The 17202-nt window shown below is 44.9% G+C and overlaps 1 protein-coding gene across 1 annotated transcript in view; it reads left to right on the forward strand.

Moving 5' to 3' along the window:
- Positions 1-6318, forward strand: part of FAM83H (family with sequence similarity 83 member H) — a 51860-nt gene extending 45542 nt beyond the window's left edge. The window contains exon 5 of the mRNA XM_032787265.2: positions 443-6318. Within this exon, the coding sequence (XP_032643156.1) occupies positions 443-3098 (2656 nt within the window). The 3' untranslated portion in view covers positions 3099-6318. The remainder of the gene's footprint in view (positions 1-442) is intronic.
- The last annotated feature ends 10884 nt before the right edge of the window (positions 6319-17202 follow it).

Here is a 17202-nt window from a genome sequence, read left to right on the forward strand (position 1 = left end):
TAGATCTCTCAGTTTAGAACCAAGTATCAGAGGGGTAGCCGTGTTAGTCTGGATCTGTAAAAAGCAACAAAGAGTCCTGTGGCAACTTATAGACTAACAGATGTATTGGAGCATAAGCTTTCGTGGGTACATGCGTCTGACGAAGTAGGTATTCACCCACGAAAGCTTATGCTCCAATACATCTGTTAGTCTATAAGGTGCCACAGGACTCTTTGTTGCATTTTTCAATTTAGAACGTGAGCCTATTAGAGCTGGAACTGATTGATGCCCAATAATCAATAAGTGTTAATTGGGGGAACTCTTGTGGGCAGAAGAAAGCTGCCAGAGTAGTACTTGGTGCTAGTAGAAGGCTAGACTCAGTGCACGGTGGATGTGAAGTGGTGCCACTGATTTAACACATTAGATATTAACCACATTTCATCTTTTCTGTATCTTGGTACAGTTTTATGTGGTCCTTTGAGAAGATTCATCGAAGCATCGCTCACATCTTCCAAGGGGAGTTGGTGTCCAGTTTTGATGAAGAATTCCGAATTCTCTTTGCACAGTCAGACCCTCTCATTCCTCCAGCCAACGTCTTGGTGAAGGCAGAGAACCCATTTACCATGGCCCCCTTTGGCAACAATATGCCCTTCTTTCCAAAGAAACCACACCTGCTATTCCAGAGGGATGACAATGTCTTTCCACCCTTCATGGACAGAGTTGATCCAGACAGATACTTCTTGTCAGCCTTCAGACGGGACGAACTGATGCGCCATACTATGGAGGGGTCAGCAATGCGCATGTATTCTAAGAAGGCAGAAATGGAGAATTGTCAGATAGATCCTGTCAGAGGTTTATTCCGCTCCAAGCAGTTAGAGCTGGATTCCTTTAAGAGACACAGCTTTGCTGAAGGAACCTTTGAAAACTTTTCTTCTTCAAAGCAGTGTTCTAGGCAGATGTTCATGAATAATCTGGATGACTTTAAAATGCAGTCCAGTCACTTTCAAAAGGACCAGTTCTACCAATATCAATTTGAACATCCCCATGCTTCCAGCAGGCCTCAGGGGTTCTTTGAGCGAATCCGAGGGGGTAGGCCAGGATTCAATGAACTGGAGGACTATGCACAGGGCCCCAGATATCCAGAACTTGAATCCCACTTCCCACAGGAGGGTTTCCCCTTAAGGCTAGATTATGAGCCTTCAAATTCTTCTAGGGAAGTGAGGCATGGTTCTGACCAGGTGAACCCTGCAGGGAATGGCCCACTAGGGCTGATGTCACTAAGGAGGCAAAACATAGGGCAGAAATTCATGTGCCAGACATCCCCCACACAGAAGCAGAGCCTGGAACAACGACTGTTTTTACAAGACCAGGACCCAGATCAGGACAAGAAAACCCAGGAAAATAGAACAGGTTTGCGTAACTGGAGGATTTCTTCATACCTGAGTGCATACCAGTCTGAACCAGGAGACGAAGGCATCCCAATGCCCATGGAATCAGAGTCATATAATAATGTTTTGAGCCTTGGAGAGCCCCTCACAAAGTACCCCAGTGACCTAATCCCATCTTTCAAGTCTCCTATGTCATTTAATAATAAATCATTGGGAATTGAAAGCACCAAAGAATTGACAGGTACTGAGAGAGCAGGCGAGGAGACCTCCCTTGTGAAACAGGATTCCTTTAGGTCCAGGATAAATCCTTTGATCCAGAGGAGCTCAAGGCTCAGATCTTCTTTGATTTTTAATGCTGCCAATTTAGATCAGCAGAATATGACAATGGATAAGGTTCAGATGATCCAAAAGGAGCAAATGTCCAGTGAGATTATAAAAGACAATGAAACTATAAAGGCAGCCACCTCTTCTAAAGTGGCAGAACTTTTAGAGAAATACAAAACTGTGGGCAAAGACGTAGAGAGCGCTACAGTTAGTCACACCAAAGCTGTTTCCAGTTTTCTACAGGAAGAATCTCAGAATGCAGAGAAAAAATCTACCAAATCCGTGCAATACAAGATCCTGGAGAGTAGGGTGCTAGACTCAAAAGAATCCTTCAGTAGTTATAAGATGCACATGGAGTCTGAGAAACAGTTTGGTATGTCTTCCTCAGCCACCCAGCTCCTTGACACACTGAGTAAAGATCCTATAACAAATATTAGCAGCAAAATGGAAAAACTATCTTCTCGGTTCTATTCCACAGACAGCAATCCTGCTTTTCCAACCAAGGAGAACCTGGTATTGGTAGGAGACACTCAGAAGCTTGCTCTGCCAGAGAAGAGGGAGAAACTGACATTCAAAAGAGACACACTGGAACTAGCTGACGCAGAATTCAAGAAACTGCAGGCTAGGGTGTGCACCACATCAATTCCTGAAAGTTTATCCAAGAACCAAGGGTCTGACAGCTCTCTCCATAAATCCGAGGAAGAGGGTGCCAAACAGGAACAGAGTCCACTGGAATTTTTTAGGAAAGGGTCACTAAAGTTGAAACAGCTGCTGAATCCAAAGGGTGATAAGAAATCAGAGGAAGAAACCAATCTTGAGAGTGGAAAGTTTGACAAGCAGACCATGAGCCTTAAACGATCTTCCAAGGGGGATTATCAGGAAGTGATGGAGGAAGAGAAATCCCAAAGGATCACAACAGCATCTGCTCTCAAAAGCAACCAGCCATCTCAGACACGGTTTGCTTCTTCCACGGCAAACATCCTATACAGCAGTAACCTCCGTGATGACACAAAGGTGATTCTGGAGCAAATTTCTGCCAACAGTCAGAAGAACAGAGCTGAGCTGGCCAAGCAACTACCATCCACAAGTAATCCTGATCTTACCAAGTCTACCAGCAGCTTGGAATATAAAGATGAGAAGGAGAAAACCTGCAACATTAGCAGGTCAGAAAGTTTTGGGAGCCATAAGAAGAATCTTCAGAGGCAACCATCAGAGGATAGAGATACCCTTCTGAAAAAGATGGAGAATATGCGAAAGGAGAAAAGGGTGTATAGTAGGTTTGAAGTCTTCTGCAAGAAGGATGAACAACCAATTCAGAATGATGAGGAATATGACACAGATGCCAAAGACAAGAAAATGGGGAAATTCATGCCCAAACTCCTGGGGACCTTCAAAACCAAAAAATGACCTTAGAAATGCTGCCTAAATCCCAACTCCAGTGGTGGAATTACTATCTGTCAATGGAAAAGGGGAGGTTATGCTTCAGTGATGGACACTAGTAATATACTGAATACTCCTTCATGTTGTTGAGTGGGCAGCTGTGCAACACTGGCCTCCTACAGCATTATTTCCTCATACAGTTAAATGGTGATAGGCAACTTTACTGCAATAGGATCCAAATTATAAAAAAAATTAAATCAACAGATTGTTTAAAACAAAAATAAGGTGGAGTCTATTTATCACCTGCACAGGGAAGCTCCTCAGCAGACAGAACAAGCTTGCTATTATTCGGAGAGGGGTGAAACTATAATGCAAAGCTCTGCCCTAAGCCAGGGAAGTCCATAATTCTCATTTACAAGAACAATGCTGATTTTTGGATATTTCTCAGGTTGTGGTCCATTTTTTCCTCATATGTGGTACCAGGAGGATTGTTGAGTTCCCAGGAGCAAGATCTTGGAGTAAATTCTTTGTCCTTACCTGTAGTTATGACCCTGTCCATTGGCACATGTCCAGCTTTTATACTTAGCATTGTATAACCTTATGGGTATTTTTAAAAATAGTTGGAAGTATTATTGCTTTAGAGGGAGAGGCATGAGCAGGCAGCTGGAAGGCAGCAGCAGAGGGAATTTGCATGCCATGCTGGGATAAAGAGATGTCTCTAGTTTAAATTAGCCAACTTAGTAGTGCACTGAATCAAGCCTGTACAATGCAGCCTTCATCAAGCAGAATCTTGAGGGTATACCACCAAGAAGAGGTGTTTTCTCTCAGGGAGGGATTTGTAGCAAAGGATAAGCCATTTCAAGTGTTAGCAGGTTCCCTCATTGTGATGACAGGAGAGGGAGGAGGGGTTTAGACAAAAGGAGGAAATAACTGAGCTTTACTGTAACTTATCCTTTCTTAAAGCTCAGCAATGTTTTTTTCTTACATAGATTTCTTTCAGGTTTTTGGTACCAGGCCTGGCCCAGACCAGCCTATATGGTTCATGCTGTGGTATTGGATTATCTGGCAGGACAGTGAGTGGAGGTGGGTGTCAAAAAGAAAGAAGAGGGTTGTACATAAGGTTTGCTGCCTTGGGTCTGCTGTTCTTCAGCCTGGGACTCTCTCTTAGGCAACACAGCAGCAGTGGCAATGGATCTCAATGCTGGAAATTATATATGACCTTATATTTTTATCTGTGTGCCCAGAGGTACAAATAAACACATTTGATAAATTAAAAAAAAATGCATAAAAAGTCACAGCAAGCTCAAGTTCTCAGCTGGCAAGGCAGCATAGGAGAATATCTTAGAGGCTGTGGGATGGGAGAAATAACTCTTTTGAAAATAGGCAACAAGACTTTTGAGAATCAGTTCTGGCCACCTTCCCTTACTCCACATGACTGCCAGAAACTCAGTTCCCCATTACAACTGTGGCTCCCTCCCAGCCTCAGAGGTTGGGCATTTAACTGCAGTCTAGGCCATTATGTGACAACTGTAACTATGGAAAGAGACCCAGACCTCTTACTGGAAGTGGCTGCCTTACTCCTTTGGACTGTGTTTCTAACAAGGGGAGTCAAAAGATATAAGGGCTGAGGCCTAAGTCATGCATGTCAGTTGCTCCTTAGTTCCTGCAACAACAAGCAAGGTAGAAAGTCAAGCAAAAAACAAAAAAAGGAATGCAGCAGAGAACTGCGTTTTAGAACTCTATTAGAGCCACATCTACAATACAGTTATCAAATGATCCTAAAGGACTGGGCAGACCATCTCTTCCTCTCCTGTGTCCTACACTGAAGAGTCTTTTCCATCTCTGTCTGAAGAATCTCTCCCAACTTCCCAGCCCAGCTCATGTTTCACCTGGTGCATATGTTGTCAGTAGGAAGTAAGTGCCCTTACTTTGAACTATCCTTCTGAGTTTTCCTCCCAACTCCAGTGAGATTGAGAAACAGCTGATGCGCCTTCCATGATCACTAGGACTGCACGTTTGTCACAGCAGGGAAAAAAAAGTCACATATTTTGCTTTTCCCATTTGTCCATGACTTTTTTTCTGTGTCCACAACTCATACTGAAGCGGCAGCTTATGCAGTTCCTGTCCCATGTGTCTGGGTTTGTCTCCCTGCTCTGCATGCTCTGGGTTACAAACCTGCTCAAATTTGACCTGCCAGACCCTCCATCATGACTGGGTGGGAGAAGGGTGAGGGAGAAAACTTCAATGAATGACATTGTGCCCAGGTGGACTAGGCCACAGAACCGCTCACATTTGGCCTGCCTGACACTCCATCATGACAGAGCAGTCAGGCCAAACCTAAGCAGTGCTGTGAACCAATGTGCCTGGTTGCAATGCCAGGAGCAGGGCAATGGGCCAAAACCATGGGACACAGGAGCTGCTGCTGTAGGGTAAGCGTGGGGTGCTATGTCCAGTCCTGTGGGACAAAGGAGCCATATGTGGGGTGATTGTGGGGTGGGCTCTCTCTGCAGTGGCTACCACCAGCTTCCCCTCTGCACTCAGCCAGGATTAGGGTTGCAGTGCTCGGGTGGAGGGTACTGCTGCATGTGGTTGGTGCCCCCTTGGTGAGGCAAGGAGGAGGGCATTTTTTAAATAAAATTTTTTTAAATAATGCTGCACCCCTAATGAACAACTACCAGGGCAGGAGCTGCAAGCTCAGCAACCCTGCTACAGGTATGTGGATGACAGATAGGGGAAGGGCCAGCAGTCAACAGCAGTTTTATTTGTGTCTTAAAGAATTAAAGTTTTCAAGATGCCTACCTGTCATGCTAACAGCACTATATAAATTAATTAAATTTTCAGTGACAAATGGTGGTTATTTTATTGGTTGCTGGAAGCAGTGTCAAATGAAGCCCTGTGTGGCTGGATTTCCCTATTTTAAGAATGGGCTGTTCAGGAAACTTTACAAGTGATGACTGAAATCTCCAGTGATCAAGAGTATATATTATTTCTAATCTGAACAGTTCAATTAGACATAAATATATTAGCAAAAGAAATGAGCAGAGAAGTGGGGAGGAGCTGGCCAAAACCACAGTAAGGGCAGTTTTAAATTTACTCCATGTTGCAAATAATACTAGGAGGAAGATGGCACAAGAGTTCATACAGTAGAACAGACGTCTTGCTCCTGTACAGAGCTCCATCTCTTTTCTTATTCAGTTTCTTGCTACTGTTATATATTAAGAGGATGCTATCTAAGCAGTTCTGTATATTGTGGTGCATAAAATAAACAAATTAATTTACTAAAACACTGTGTTGGAGTCAGATTTCACACACAGAATTGGTTAATGAAGTACATGATGGTGAGCTGAAAGCTGTAGATGAGATGAGGTAGGCAAAGATGTCAAAGCCAGGCAGGCAGTGAGCCAGAGGGTCACAGATTACCTAACCTGTAAATATTTTCCATTTGTACTTTCTTTCCCCAAATAAAAAGAGATTGTTAAAAAGAAAAGCACCTCAGTGAAGTATGGCTAATACTAAGAGAAAAAAATAAAAACAGCATGACACATTCTACACCAGGGATCTCAATCTTAAATCTCCACGAGGGCCACATGAGGACTAGTACATTGGCCCGAGGGCCGCATCACTGAAATGATACAAAAGTATAGTCAAAAATGAAAAAAAATGAAGACTAATATAGTATGCTATTAAAAGTCAATGTATTAACTTTTTAAAAACTGTAATGCAAAAAGTCAGTGCTAATTTTGACAGTCATTTCATTTTTGGCCACTTAGCTGACAGCATTTTGGATCAACCAGAGCATCAATATTAGGTTTGATATCCTGGGACAAAACCAATCTCAGTGTTGCTTGCAAATGTTCATCAGTAAGCCTTGACCTTAACACAGATTTGTTAATCTTCATGGAAGAGAAAAACTGTTCACATATATATGTACTTCCAAACATTGCCATTACCCTTGAGGAAGCAGAGAATAACATGGGAAATCTTTCTTGTGAAAGAAACTGGTAGAACTCTGGAATTCCAACATTTGTATACTTCTGCTTCAAAATGGTATCACACTGAAGCTCCACTAACTCCATCTGCATTTCCTCTGCAACACTGTCAACGTCCACAGCAAATGATGTGGAAAAATATTGAAAATGTGGTTCTGTTACCTGGGGTTCTTTCAACCCAAAGCTCTTGGTAACTTTTACTCAGTGCGCGGTGGTGTCAGGAAATCAGGGGAGACACAACTGTCCAACTGGTAGATGGCTGACACAAATAGGACAACACAAGAGTGCTTTCACTTAAAGCTAAACTTTACTTAGTCTCAAGCACTTACACAGGTCTGCAACAGGTTAGTAAAACACCCCCAACCCTGGATAATTACCGAAGCTGAATGTGGCTCTTGAGTGGCACAGCGGCAGCCCGTCTGCCGGTGGGGAACTCAAGATGCATCCAGAGGGAGAGACCAGTCCCACTATCTCAAACTTTTTCCCTTTATTTATACATGGTAATATAATGACATGTTCCTTAAAGAAAACTTGTTAAGCAAACAGTTTCAATGGTCCAGCAAGAGGTTTCCTTCTGATTATTGATTAACCAGGTGTGGTATTTTCCCCAAGTTTGCAGCCTTGAGACTCTGTTAGACACATTTCTGAGCACATCCTGCTCTTCTAAAATACGTGTATCAGCAATTCAACACAATTCTTATCAGAAGGACACGGGGGGTCAAGCTGCCCTTTCTGTGGCACCCAAAACCCCTCCCTTCCTGCCTTGGTCAAGTTGAGGCTGCATGGCTATTTTAAAAGCCTGCTGACGTGGCTGCTTTTAGCAATAAGCCATAGTGGTTTCAGGCACTTAACTGGTTTGCCAAAATCTCCCCGTACAGTTCAAGCACCTTAAAATCTTTAAACCGCACATCAAACTGTTTGTATAAGTTAGAAATGATATCTGCATATTCTTTCAAGGATTTGGGTTCAACTTTTCCTAAGGAATTCAGAGTCGAGAAATGGACCAAATTGCCAGCAGTAAGCTGTTTCCCCCACAAAGTAAGCTTAACTTTGAATGACTTAACACTGTCATACAGCTGTGTTATCACCTGTTCTCTACCCTGAAGCTTCAAGTTCAGTGCATTCAGGTGATCAATTACATCTGTTAGAAAAGCCAGGTTGCAGATAAAAGTGGAATCAGCAAGCTGTGGAATCTCCTTGTTTTTCATTTTCATGAAGAAATCAATCTCTCTAAGTGCAAAAAAAAAAAGCTTCAAAACATTTCCATGACTCAGCCATCTAACTTCAGTGTGATACAGAAGTTCCCCATATTCACTGTCCATACTTGCTAGAAAAGAAGTGAACTGTCTGTGATTCAGCCCTTGTGCATGTATAAAATTAACGGTTTTAACAACTACATCCATAACTTCGTTCATTTGTAGACTTTTACAACACAGGGCTTCTTGGTGCAAAATACAATGTATACTGGTGAAACTAATTCTTGGTATATTGAGGCTGTTCAGTTTGCTCTTCAATAATCCAACCACACCAACGTTTTCAGAGCACATTGATGACGCACCATCCGAAGCCAAAGATATGAGTTTGTTCTATTCCAGTCCTTGAAATATGTCATATTATGTTGTGGTACCCTTCAGTGGCATTAAGTCTAGCAACTCTTCAGTTATATTCAAAATACAATCCACACCTCTAATGAACACTGCACACTGTGCAGTATCTGATGCATCTATACTCTCATCAAGCCAACTGAAAATGCTTCTAAGTCTTCTGCAATTTGAATCAATTGTTTTTGCACATTATCTGCTAAATCCATTATCTTACAGGCAACTGTATTGGCAGACAAGCTTATGCCTTCAGAAACTTTCTTCCTATCAAGACATAAAATTTTGCTGGCCTTCACAAGACATTATTTTACGAATAGACCATCTGGAAAAGGTCGCAATGATTTAGCTATCATTTCGCTTATCACAAAACTTGTTCTTACTGAATCTTTGCTAGACTTGTTAATCTCCTAAAAGAAATTTCTTTGTTTGGCAAATGCTGCTTTAAATTGCCAAATTTTTTCTCTTGGATTTTTCTGGTGAATGAATCATATTTTTCATGGTATATCATGTCATATTGCTAACGCATGTTATACTCCTTGGGAACAGCATTGTTTGCTGACAAATAAGGCATTGAATTTTATCTTTTACCTCTGTGAAAAAATATAAATTCTCCCATTTGTCTTGGAAAACTGTTTTCTTCCATGAATGTTCTTTTTTTCAATGCACTTTGGAAATGTCAGAATAGATCCAAACTAAGCTATACTACCTGGAGGATGAGTGGTCATAAACTGAATCATCTGAATTACTAGTGATTATTGTTATTGTTTGTTTTCACTAGCACCCACAATATGCTAGGCAACCTCCAAACACAGAAGAAGGCCCAGTCCATCTCCAAAGACCTTACAAGATGAAAGATAAACAGCCAGATGAAGAGCAGGGGAACAGGGCATAATATATAACCAAAGTAATCCAGGTGGCAATTGGCCTTATTAGGCAATATGTTGTAATAGCCCCACAGAATAGAAATGCTGGGGCAGATCCTTAGCTGGTGTAAATTGCCATAGCTCCACTGTCTTCCACTGAACGCTGACAATTTAAACCAGCTGATGATGTGCCCAGCTGTATGCAGTGTTCATGTTTAGCCCTAAGGTCTAAAATTGCCTCTCTCGCTCACTTGAGGCCTTGTTGGATATGGCCCTTAGAATCAGACCAAAGGATTTGAAAGTAAGTGACTGGAAGAGTAACCAAAAAGCAGAATGAAAGTGACTGGGAGAATGGGAAGAGACAGAATGAGGGAAACTCACTAACATGGGGGAAGAAAAGAATTGAGTCATACATAAAGAAGAAAGTTCCTGTCCTGTTCCACAGAACAGACGGATTTAAAGTAACTAACATCATTCAGAAGAAAGAGTCCATTTATCTCCTTCATACTGCTGCCCCAAGAATCTCCTCCCCCAATGAGTAGCTCAAAGACATCAGTGCAAATTATGTTCTTTATGTCCTCCACTAAATTATTGCTGAAGAAACGCTAAATATAGCTGTGCTGCAAGAATCCATTAATTTATATTTTACCTCTCTTCCCCTTCCCCGCCCTCTTTCCAATCCCTTCCCCAAAGTCCCCACCTCAACTCACCCCCTCCCTATACCTATGCCAACCCCTTCCCCAAATCCCCGTCCCCACCCTACCTCGTCTCCGCCTCCTCCCCTGAGCGCGCCATGTTCCTGCTCCTCCCCCCAACCCCCAGAGCGTGCAAACAGCTGTTTGGTGGCGGCTGGGCGGGAAGCCTGGGAGGCAGGCAGAGGAGTGGGTGAGTGGCGTGCTTGGGGGCAGGGCCGGTGCAAGGATGTTTTGCACCTGAGGCGAAACTTCCACCTTGCACCCTTGCACCCCGTCCCCGAGCCCCAGCCCGGAGGCGCCCCCCCCCCAGCTCACGCCTGCTCCGTGCACAAGCATAAGCACACTGAGCATGCCGTCGCTGCTTCCCTTCTCCCGCCTCCCAGGCTTGCGGCACCTAAGCTGATTGGCACCACAAGCCTGGGAGGCGGGAGAAGTGAAGTACCCCCCTGGCGTGCTCGGGGAGGAGGCGGGGCAGGGGTGAGCTGAGGCAGGGAGTTCTCCTGTGTGCCGCTCCCCCCTCCCTTACTTGCTTCAGGCCGCCCTTCCCACGCTTCCCTGCCCCAGCTCCCTTTGCCTAAATGCCGGTGGCGACCAGGGTGGCCAAAGATCCGGGCGCCGCGGTCGCTGCCAAAGAAAATGCTGCCCCCCTCAAACCCTAGCACCCTAGACGACCGCATAGATCACTAAATAGTTGCACCGGCCCTGCTCGGGGGGGAGGACGACGTGGGGCAGGTGAGGTTGGGGAGCTTGGCTGCCGGTGGGTGCAGAGCACCCACTAATTTTTCGCCATGGGTGCTCCAGCCCTGGAGCACCCACGGAGTCGGCGCCTATGGCAGGCTGCACGTTTGAGACCCCTGTTCTACACCAAGTTCTACACTTCTAATAACTTTATACACCTCTCCCCCGATATAATGCTGTCCTTGGGCGCCAAAAAATCTTACCATGTTACAGGTGAAACCGCGTTATATTGAACTTCCTTTGATCCGCCAGAGTGTGGGAATCCTGGGGGGGCCATCAGGGAGCAAGAAGCAGGGGGTGGTCGGATAAGGGGTGGGGGCCGGGCCATGCCTGGCTGTTTGGGGGGGCACAGCCTCCCCTAACCAGTCCTCTATACAATTTTGGAAACCTGATGTGGCCCTCAGGCCAAAAAGCTTGCCTGCCCCTGTCCTAACCCCTTGCCAATGATGAGTGGCCATTACAGACTGCAGTTTGCCCCGGTGAGAGGGGGCTAGATGATGACTGGCAATAGCCACTGAGGCAAGGTGGGTATAGGGGCTTGGGGGTTACCCTGGGAGGGGAGACCCAGAGCGGGGGTACTGAAGAGGGCAAAACACTGAGGTAAAGGGCACTAGGGTCTGGGAGGGATGTGGGGCCTGAGGCAGGCAAGACACCAGCCAACAGAGGGTGCTCCTGAGCTGGAGTTGAGCTAATTCCCAAGATGACCAGCAGGAGGTGCCACACTAGTGAGTGTAGACCTTGCTACAATACCCCAAATTAAAAAACATAGTAAAAGAACCAAAAGAGTGCCACTGTGGCTAAACAACAAAGTAGGGTCAGTCCCGGGGTCCGGTTTTGTTCAATAGCTTCATTAATGATCCAGAGCAAACCCTCAGCAAGTTTGCAGATGACACTAAACTGGGAGAAGTGGTAGATATGCTGGAGGGTGGGGATAGGATACAGAGGGACCTAGACAAACTAGAGGATTGGGCCAAAAAAAGTCCTTGTTGAACCTCATCAGATAAGTGCAGAGTCCTGCACTTAGGATGGAAGAATCCCATGCACTGCTACAGATTAGGGACCAAATGGCTAGGCAGCAGTTCTGCAGAAAAGGACCTAGGGGTTACAGTGGATAAGAAGTTATATATGAGTCGCCAGCGTGCCCTTGTTGCCAAGAAGGCTAATGGCATTTTGGGCTGTATAAGTAGGGGCTTTGCCAGCAGATCGAGGGACGCGATCATTCCCTTCTATTCAACACTGGTGAGGCCTCATCTGGAGTACTGTGTCCCATTTTGGGCCCCACACTACAAGAAGGAGATGGAAAAATTGGACATAATGAGGAAAGATTAGTGAAGAATGGACTTTCAGCTTGGAAAAGAGATATAAGAGAGAATATGATAGGAGAAGTCTATAAGCAGGATGTGTGAGAAGGTAAATAAGCGAAGTGGTTATTCTTACTGCTTCTCATAACACACGTAACAAGAACTAGGGGCACCAAAATAAATTAATAGGCCAGCAGGTGTTTAAAAACAAACACGAAAGGGAATATTTTTCAGTTAAACACACATCAAACTGTGGAACTCTTGTGGACACCATCCAGAGGATGTTGTGGAAGGACGAAGACATATAAAAGGGTTCAAAAAAGAACTAGATAGTTAAGGAGGGATATGTCCATCAATGGCATTAAGCCCAGATGGCAGGGGATGGTGTCCTCTAGCCTCGGTTTTGCCAGAAGGCTGGAATACGCTGACAGGGGGATGGAATAGCTTGATATTACTGTTTCTCTGTTCATTCCCTCTGGGGCAAACTGCTGGCAATCTGGCATGGTCGGAACACACAGGATACTGGGACTAGATGGACCTTGGTCTTGACCCGTTAATGGCCTGTTCCTTATGTTCTAGGCGCTAAATATGACACGTGGGCCCACATCAAGGAAGATTAGGTAGTCATAGCCGCCTTCAGTGACAAAGCCTCACACCCAGAATAAGTGATTGACGTTAAAAATCTTGTCATTCAGACGGAAACAAGTAGTAGCCAGAAAGGTTAGCTCATACCAGGCGCCATGTCTCTCTGACAACAGCAGCCCGTCTCCCAGGCCATGGCTCTACCATGAGAGGGCATCCTGTTACAGATTCTCAGGGGAGCACCCAAACGAGTCCAAATGACTACAGAAAGCGTCAATTCCTCTTCAAAGGGCCTTTGAATGAACTGCACCTATATTATAGTCTTTGAAAGGGGTCAACAAACATGTAGGGGACAAGGGGATTCCAGTGGACATCGTGTACTTAGATTTCCAGAAAGCCTTTGACAAAGGGTCCCTCAACCAAAGGCTGCTTCTATTAGCCTTCATGGGATACGAGGGAAGGTCTTTCATGGATTGGAGAACTGGTAAAGACAGGGAACAAGTGGATGTGGAAATTCAAATGGTAAATTCTCAGAAATGGAGAAGGGTAACTAGGTGTTTTGTACCCCAAGGAATTCAGTCCCTAAGGAACCAATCCTCGTCGCAACTATGCAGTTAATAATCTGGCAGAAAGGGGCGCTTGGTGAGAACCCCCGCGCTGGAAATTGTGTGCATCTGTGCACGGTTTAAGGAAGGAGAATTCAAACTGGGAACGGTATCAGCAGACGGCTGCTAGGATATCCGAGAATGAACAAATTGCGCTAGAAAGGAGGAAGGAGGACTCAAAGAGCTTGGCTGTGCAGCCCTGGCAAAAGACTCCGGGGGGAATATGCTGTCTATATTAAATAATATCAGGGGATTAACGTTAGGGAGGAGAGGGAATTATTTAAGTTTAGTAACTAATGTTAGGCACGGAGGACGAAGGTACAAACTGGGAATATTAGGAAAAGTTATAGACGCCTGAAAGTTAGACAGAAAGGTTCTAACCACTTAGGGGGTGAAGCTGGAGGCCTTCGCCGATGGAACGTAGTGGAGGGCAAAAGACTATCGGGCTTAAGAACTAAGCTTGATAAGTATGATGGAGGGGATCTTATGATGGGATAGTTTAATTTTTGGGCAAGTGATTTGGATTATCGGGCAGATTAAGTGCTCGATGTGGTTCTGTGAGGGATGTTGGATTGGGATGGGAACTGAGTTTACTGCAGAGAATTCTTTCTTGGTGCTGGCTGGTGAGTCTTTCGCCCACATGGTTCAGGGTTAGAGAACTGATCGCCCAATATTGGGTCGGGAAGGAATTTTCTTCCTCCAGGGGCGGATTGGCAAGAGGCCCGCTAGGAGGGTTTTTCGCCTTCCCTCTGACAGCTGTGGGGCATGGGTCGCTGCTGGTGGATTCTGCAAGCTTGAGGTATTCACATCTCATTTTGACGATTTCAATAACTCAGTCATTGGTTTCGGGTTGTTATATGTGTATGGTAGGGTTTTGTGGCCTGCTTGTGCACGAGTCAAAGAAGACTAGATGATCATATTGGTAACCTTCGACCGACCTATGAGCTATGAGTCTAAAAAAGTGAGGTGGCAAGAGTTTGAGATGACAATAAACTGCTCCAAGATAGGTTCAGACCAAAGCAGACTCGTGAAGGAAAACTTCAAAAAAGATCTCCTCTAACTAGTTGATCGTGGGCAACAAATACAAATGAAATTTATGTGAATAAATGAATAGTAATGCACGTATGGGAAAAAATACCGCCCAACTATACATACAATAGATGGGGGCTAGATTTAGGCTACAACAAATCAGGAAAGAAGAAAAAGATCTTGGGAGCATTCATGATAGTTCTCTGAAGATGTTCCACGTGGTTGCCAGAAGGCGGTCAATAAAAGCAAACAAGGATGATTATGATCATGTACAAAGGATAGAAAAAATAAGAAGGAGAATATATTATTGCCCTTAATTCAATCAGATGGCATGGCCCAAGTCTCGGTACTGTGTACAGATGTGGTCTCCCTCATCATCAAAAAAGTATACTGGACTAGAAAAGGGTTCAGAGAAAGGGCAATAAGAATGATTAGGGGTTTGGAAGGGTCCCATATAGAGGAGAGATTAAAAGAGTCAGGAACTTTTCAGCTTGAAAAAAGAGGAAAGTAAGGGGAATATGATAGAGGTATAGAAAACATCAGTGATTGCTGGAGACAGTAGATAAGAAAGGAAAGTTTTTACGTTACTCCATAAAGACACAAGAAACTAAGGAGCACCAAATGAAATTAACTAGGCAGGCAGGTAAAACAAATAGAAGGAGTTTCTTTTCACGCAGCGCACAGTCAAGCAGTCAACTGTGGAACTCCTTACTGAAAAGGTTGTGACAGGCAGACTATAACAGTGTTTAAAAGAGAAACGGATAATTTCATAAGTCCATTAAATGGCTATTGGCCAAGGATGACTAAGGAATGGTGTCCTATACTCTGTTGTCAGAGAGGAGATGGATGGCAGGAGAGAGATCAACTTGATCATTACCGTTAGTCACTCCCGCTGGGCACCTGGCATGCCCACTGTCTGTAAATAGAATACGGGCTATGATGGACCTTTGTCTGACCTCAGTGCGGCCATTCTTATGTTCTTATTCTTTTCACCAAAACCAGATGAACATATTTTAACAATTACTGGAAGCACTATAAAACAGGGAATTTAATGTTAATCCCCGTAAAATTCCAGTATCTAAAAGAAAGAAAACAGGGCCCAGCCTTAGGGGTGGCAGGCTGGGGATTTCCAGGTTGCTGTCCCTGGTTCAAAGTGGGAATGCCATCTGAAGCAAGGTAGTATCCTCTTCACCTGCTGCCCTGCTTGCTGTCTGCAGCACCGCTGCTGTCTGCCCTCTGTTGATTGCCTGCTGCCAAAGCCTCCTGGAACCGCTTCTTCGCTGGCAGAAGGAGGGGTGGGGCTGCAAGGGTCCCGCTGCCTGTGACCCCAATCTCTCTGAACTGGGGTGAGGGAACAGGCAATTTGCTGCTGCTGCTTCAGGGCTGGATTCATACTATACACGTTTTTACCGAATTTAGCAGCGTAAACTGAATTAACCTACAACCTGTCCACACAAACGACCCTTTTATATCAATATGAAGGGATTCTTAAACCTTGTCGGCGAGGGAGTACAGTAAAAACGTATTGGCCATGGGTGTCCCGATTATAAACGGGTTAGTGGTGGCAGCAGAATGATTCGAACGGTATTGGCCTCCGGCAGTAACCACCACAGTGCAAGCCATTGTGACTGCTTCTGGAACAGGCAATCTGAACACTCAAGATGCACTGCCAGGCAGACAGGAAAAGCCCATGAACTTTGAACTCATTCCTGTTTGCCTCAGCGTGGAACTTCTGATCAGATTAATAGTGGCGAGCAGGTCCCAAATCCAAAAGAGGCTCAGCCATGGACGCACGGGAGTACTGGGATCTGAATCACTGTATGGGGAGGAGACAAATCTGTTCTATACTCAGAGCTCCGTTCCAGAAGACGAAATGCCTAAAGCTTTGAAAAAAAAATCTTCAAGGCTATGAATAACAGAGGCCACGCAGGGTCTCAAAAACCAGTGCTCGTGTGAAAGCGTATGGGGAAAGCAAAAGAAAAATCAAATGGCACTCATTAGGAGGAAGAGGGAGGGGACTGAGGACGTCGAGCTATCCAACAGTTCCTCGCAGTCATCCGAAAAAAGAGCAATTTGCAATTCTGCTGAGCTCCAATCCTGACAGGGTCAAAAGTCATTGTCACCAGTGGTTCAGGGAATTATGTCGCGCCACCCCGAAATTACCCCTCTTCCCCCCTCAAAAGGGAAAAGAATCGTTTCGCGGCTCTTTTCAATGTCACGCCTGCTGTAGATGGTAGTGGGTGCTCAGACAGCTAAAATAACAGGCAGGCATCCTCTTTTCCTCCCCTCCCTCTCTGGTGGCAATGATGGGTAAGCAATATGGTACATATGACTGATAGGTTCCTTGTAATCATCCTATGAAGGACTCCTGGCTGGCCTTGTATAAGGTTGACCCCGGTGGGCGCCTGGGAAAAATGTGGGAATGACCCGTGGCCACTTCCCCGTTCTTTTTAATGCTTGTGCCTGGAGATTCCGTCCTGGCTCAATGTTGGCAATAGAGTTGGTCACGCATCCTCAATCATAGCAACTGAGGCTGAGCTCTCCTCTCCCACCACCTATGAGTAATGGAGATGTTCCTGCCTGGATATCATAGCAGAGGAGGCTGGCCTACCCCTCTTTTATCTCTCACTAAAAAGGGCAGGTGTTGTTCTCTTAAATTCTGAATCTTTAAATTACTTCATCACATCAAATGGGGGGGAAAGTGCAACAAGTAGCCAGGAAGAGGTGT

This window comes from Chelonoidis abingdonii, chromosome 2 (assembly GCF_003597395.2).
Source record: "Chelonoidis abingdonii isolate Lonesome George chromosome 2, CheloAbing_2.0, whole genome shotgun sequence".
NCBI lineage: Eukaryota > Metazoa > Chordata > Testudines > Testudinidae > Chelonoidis > Chelonoidis abingdonii.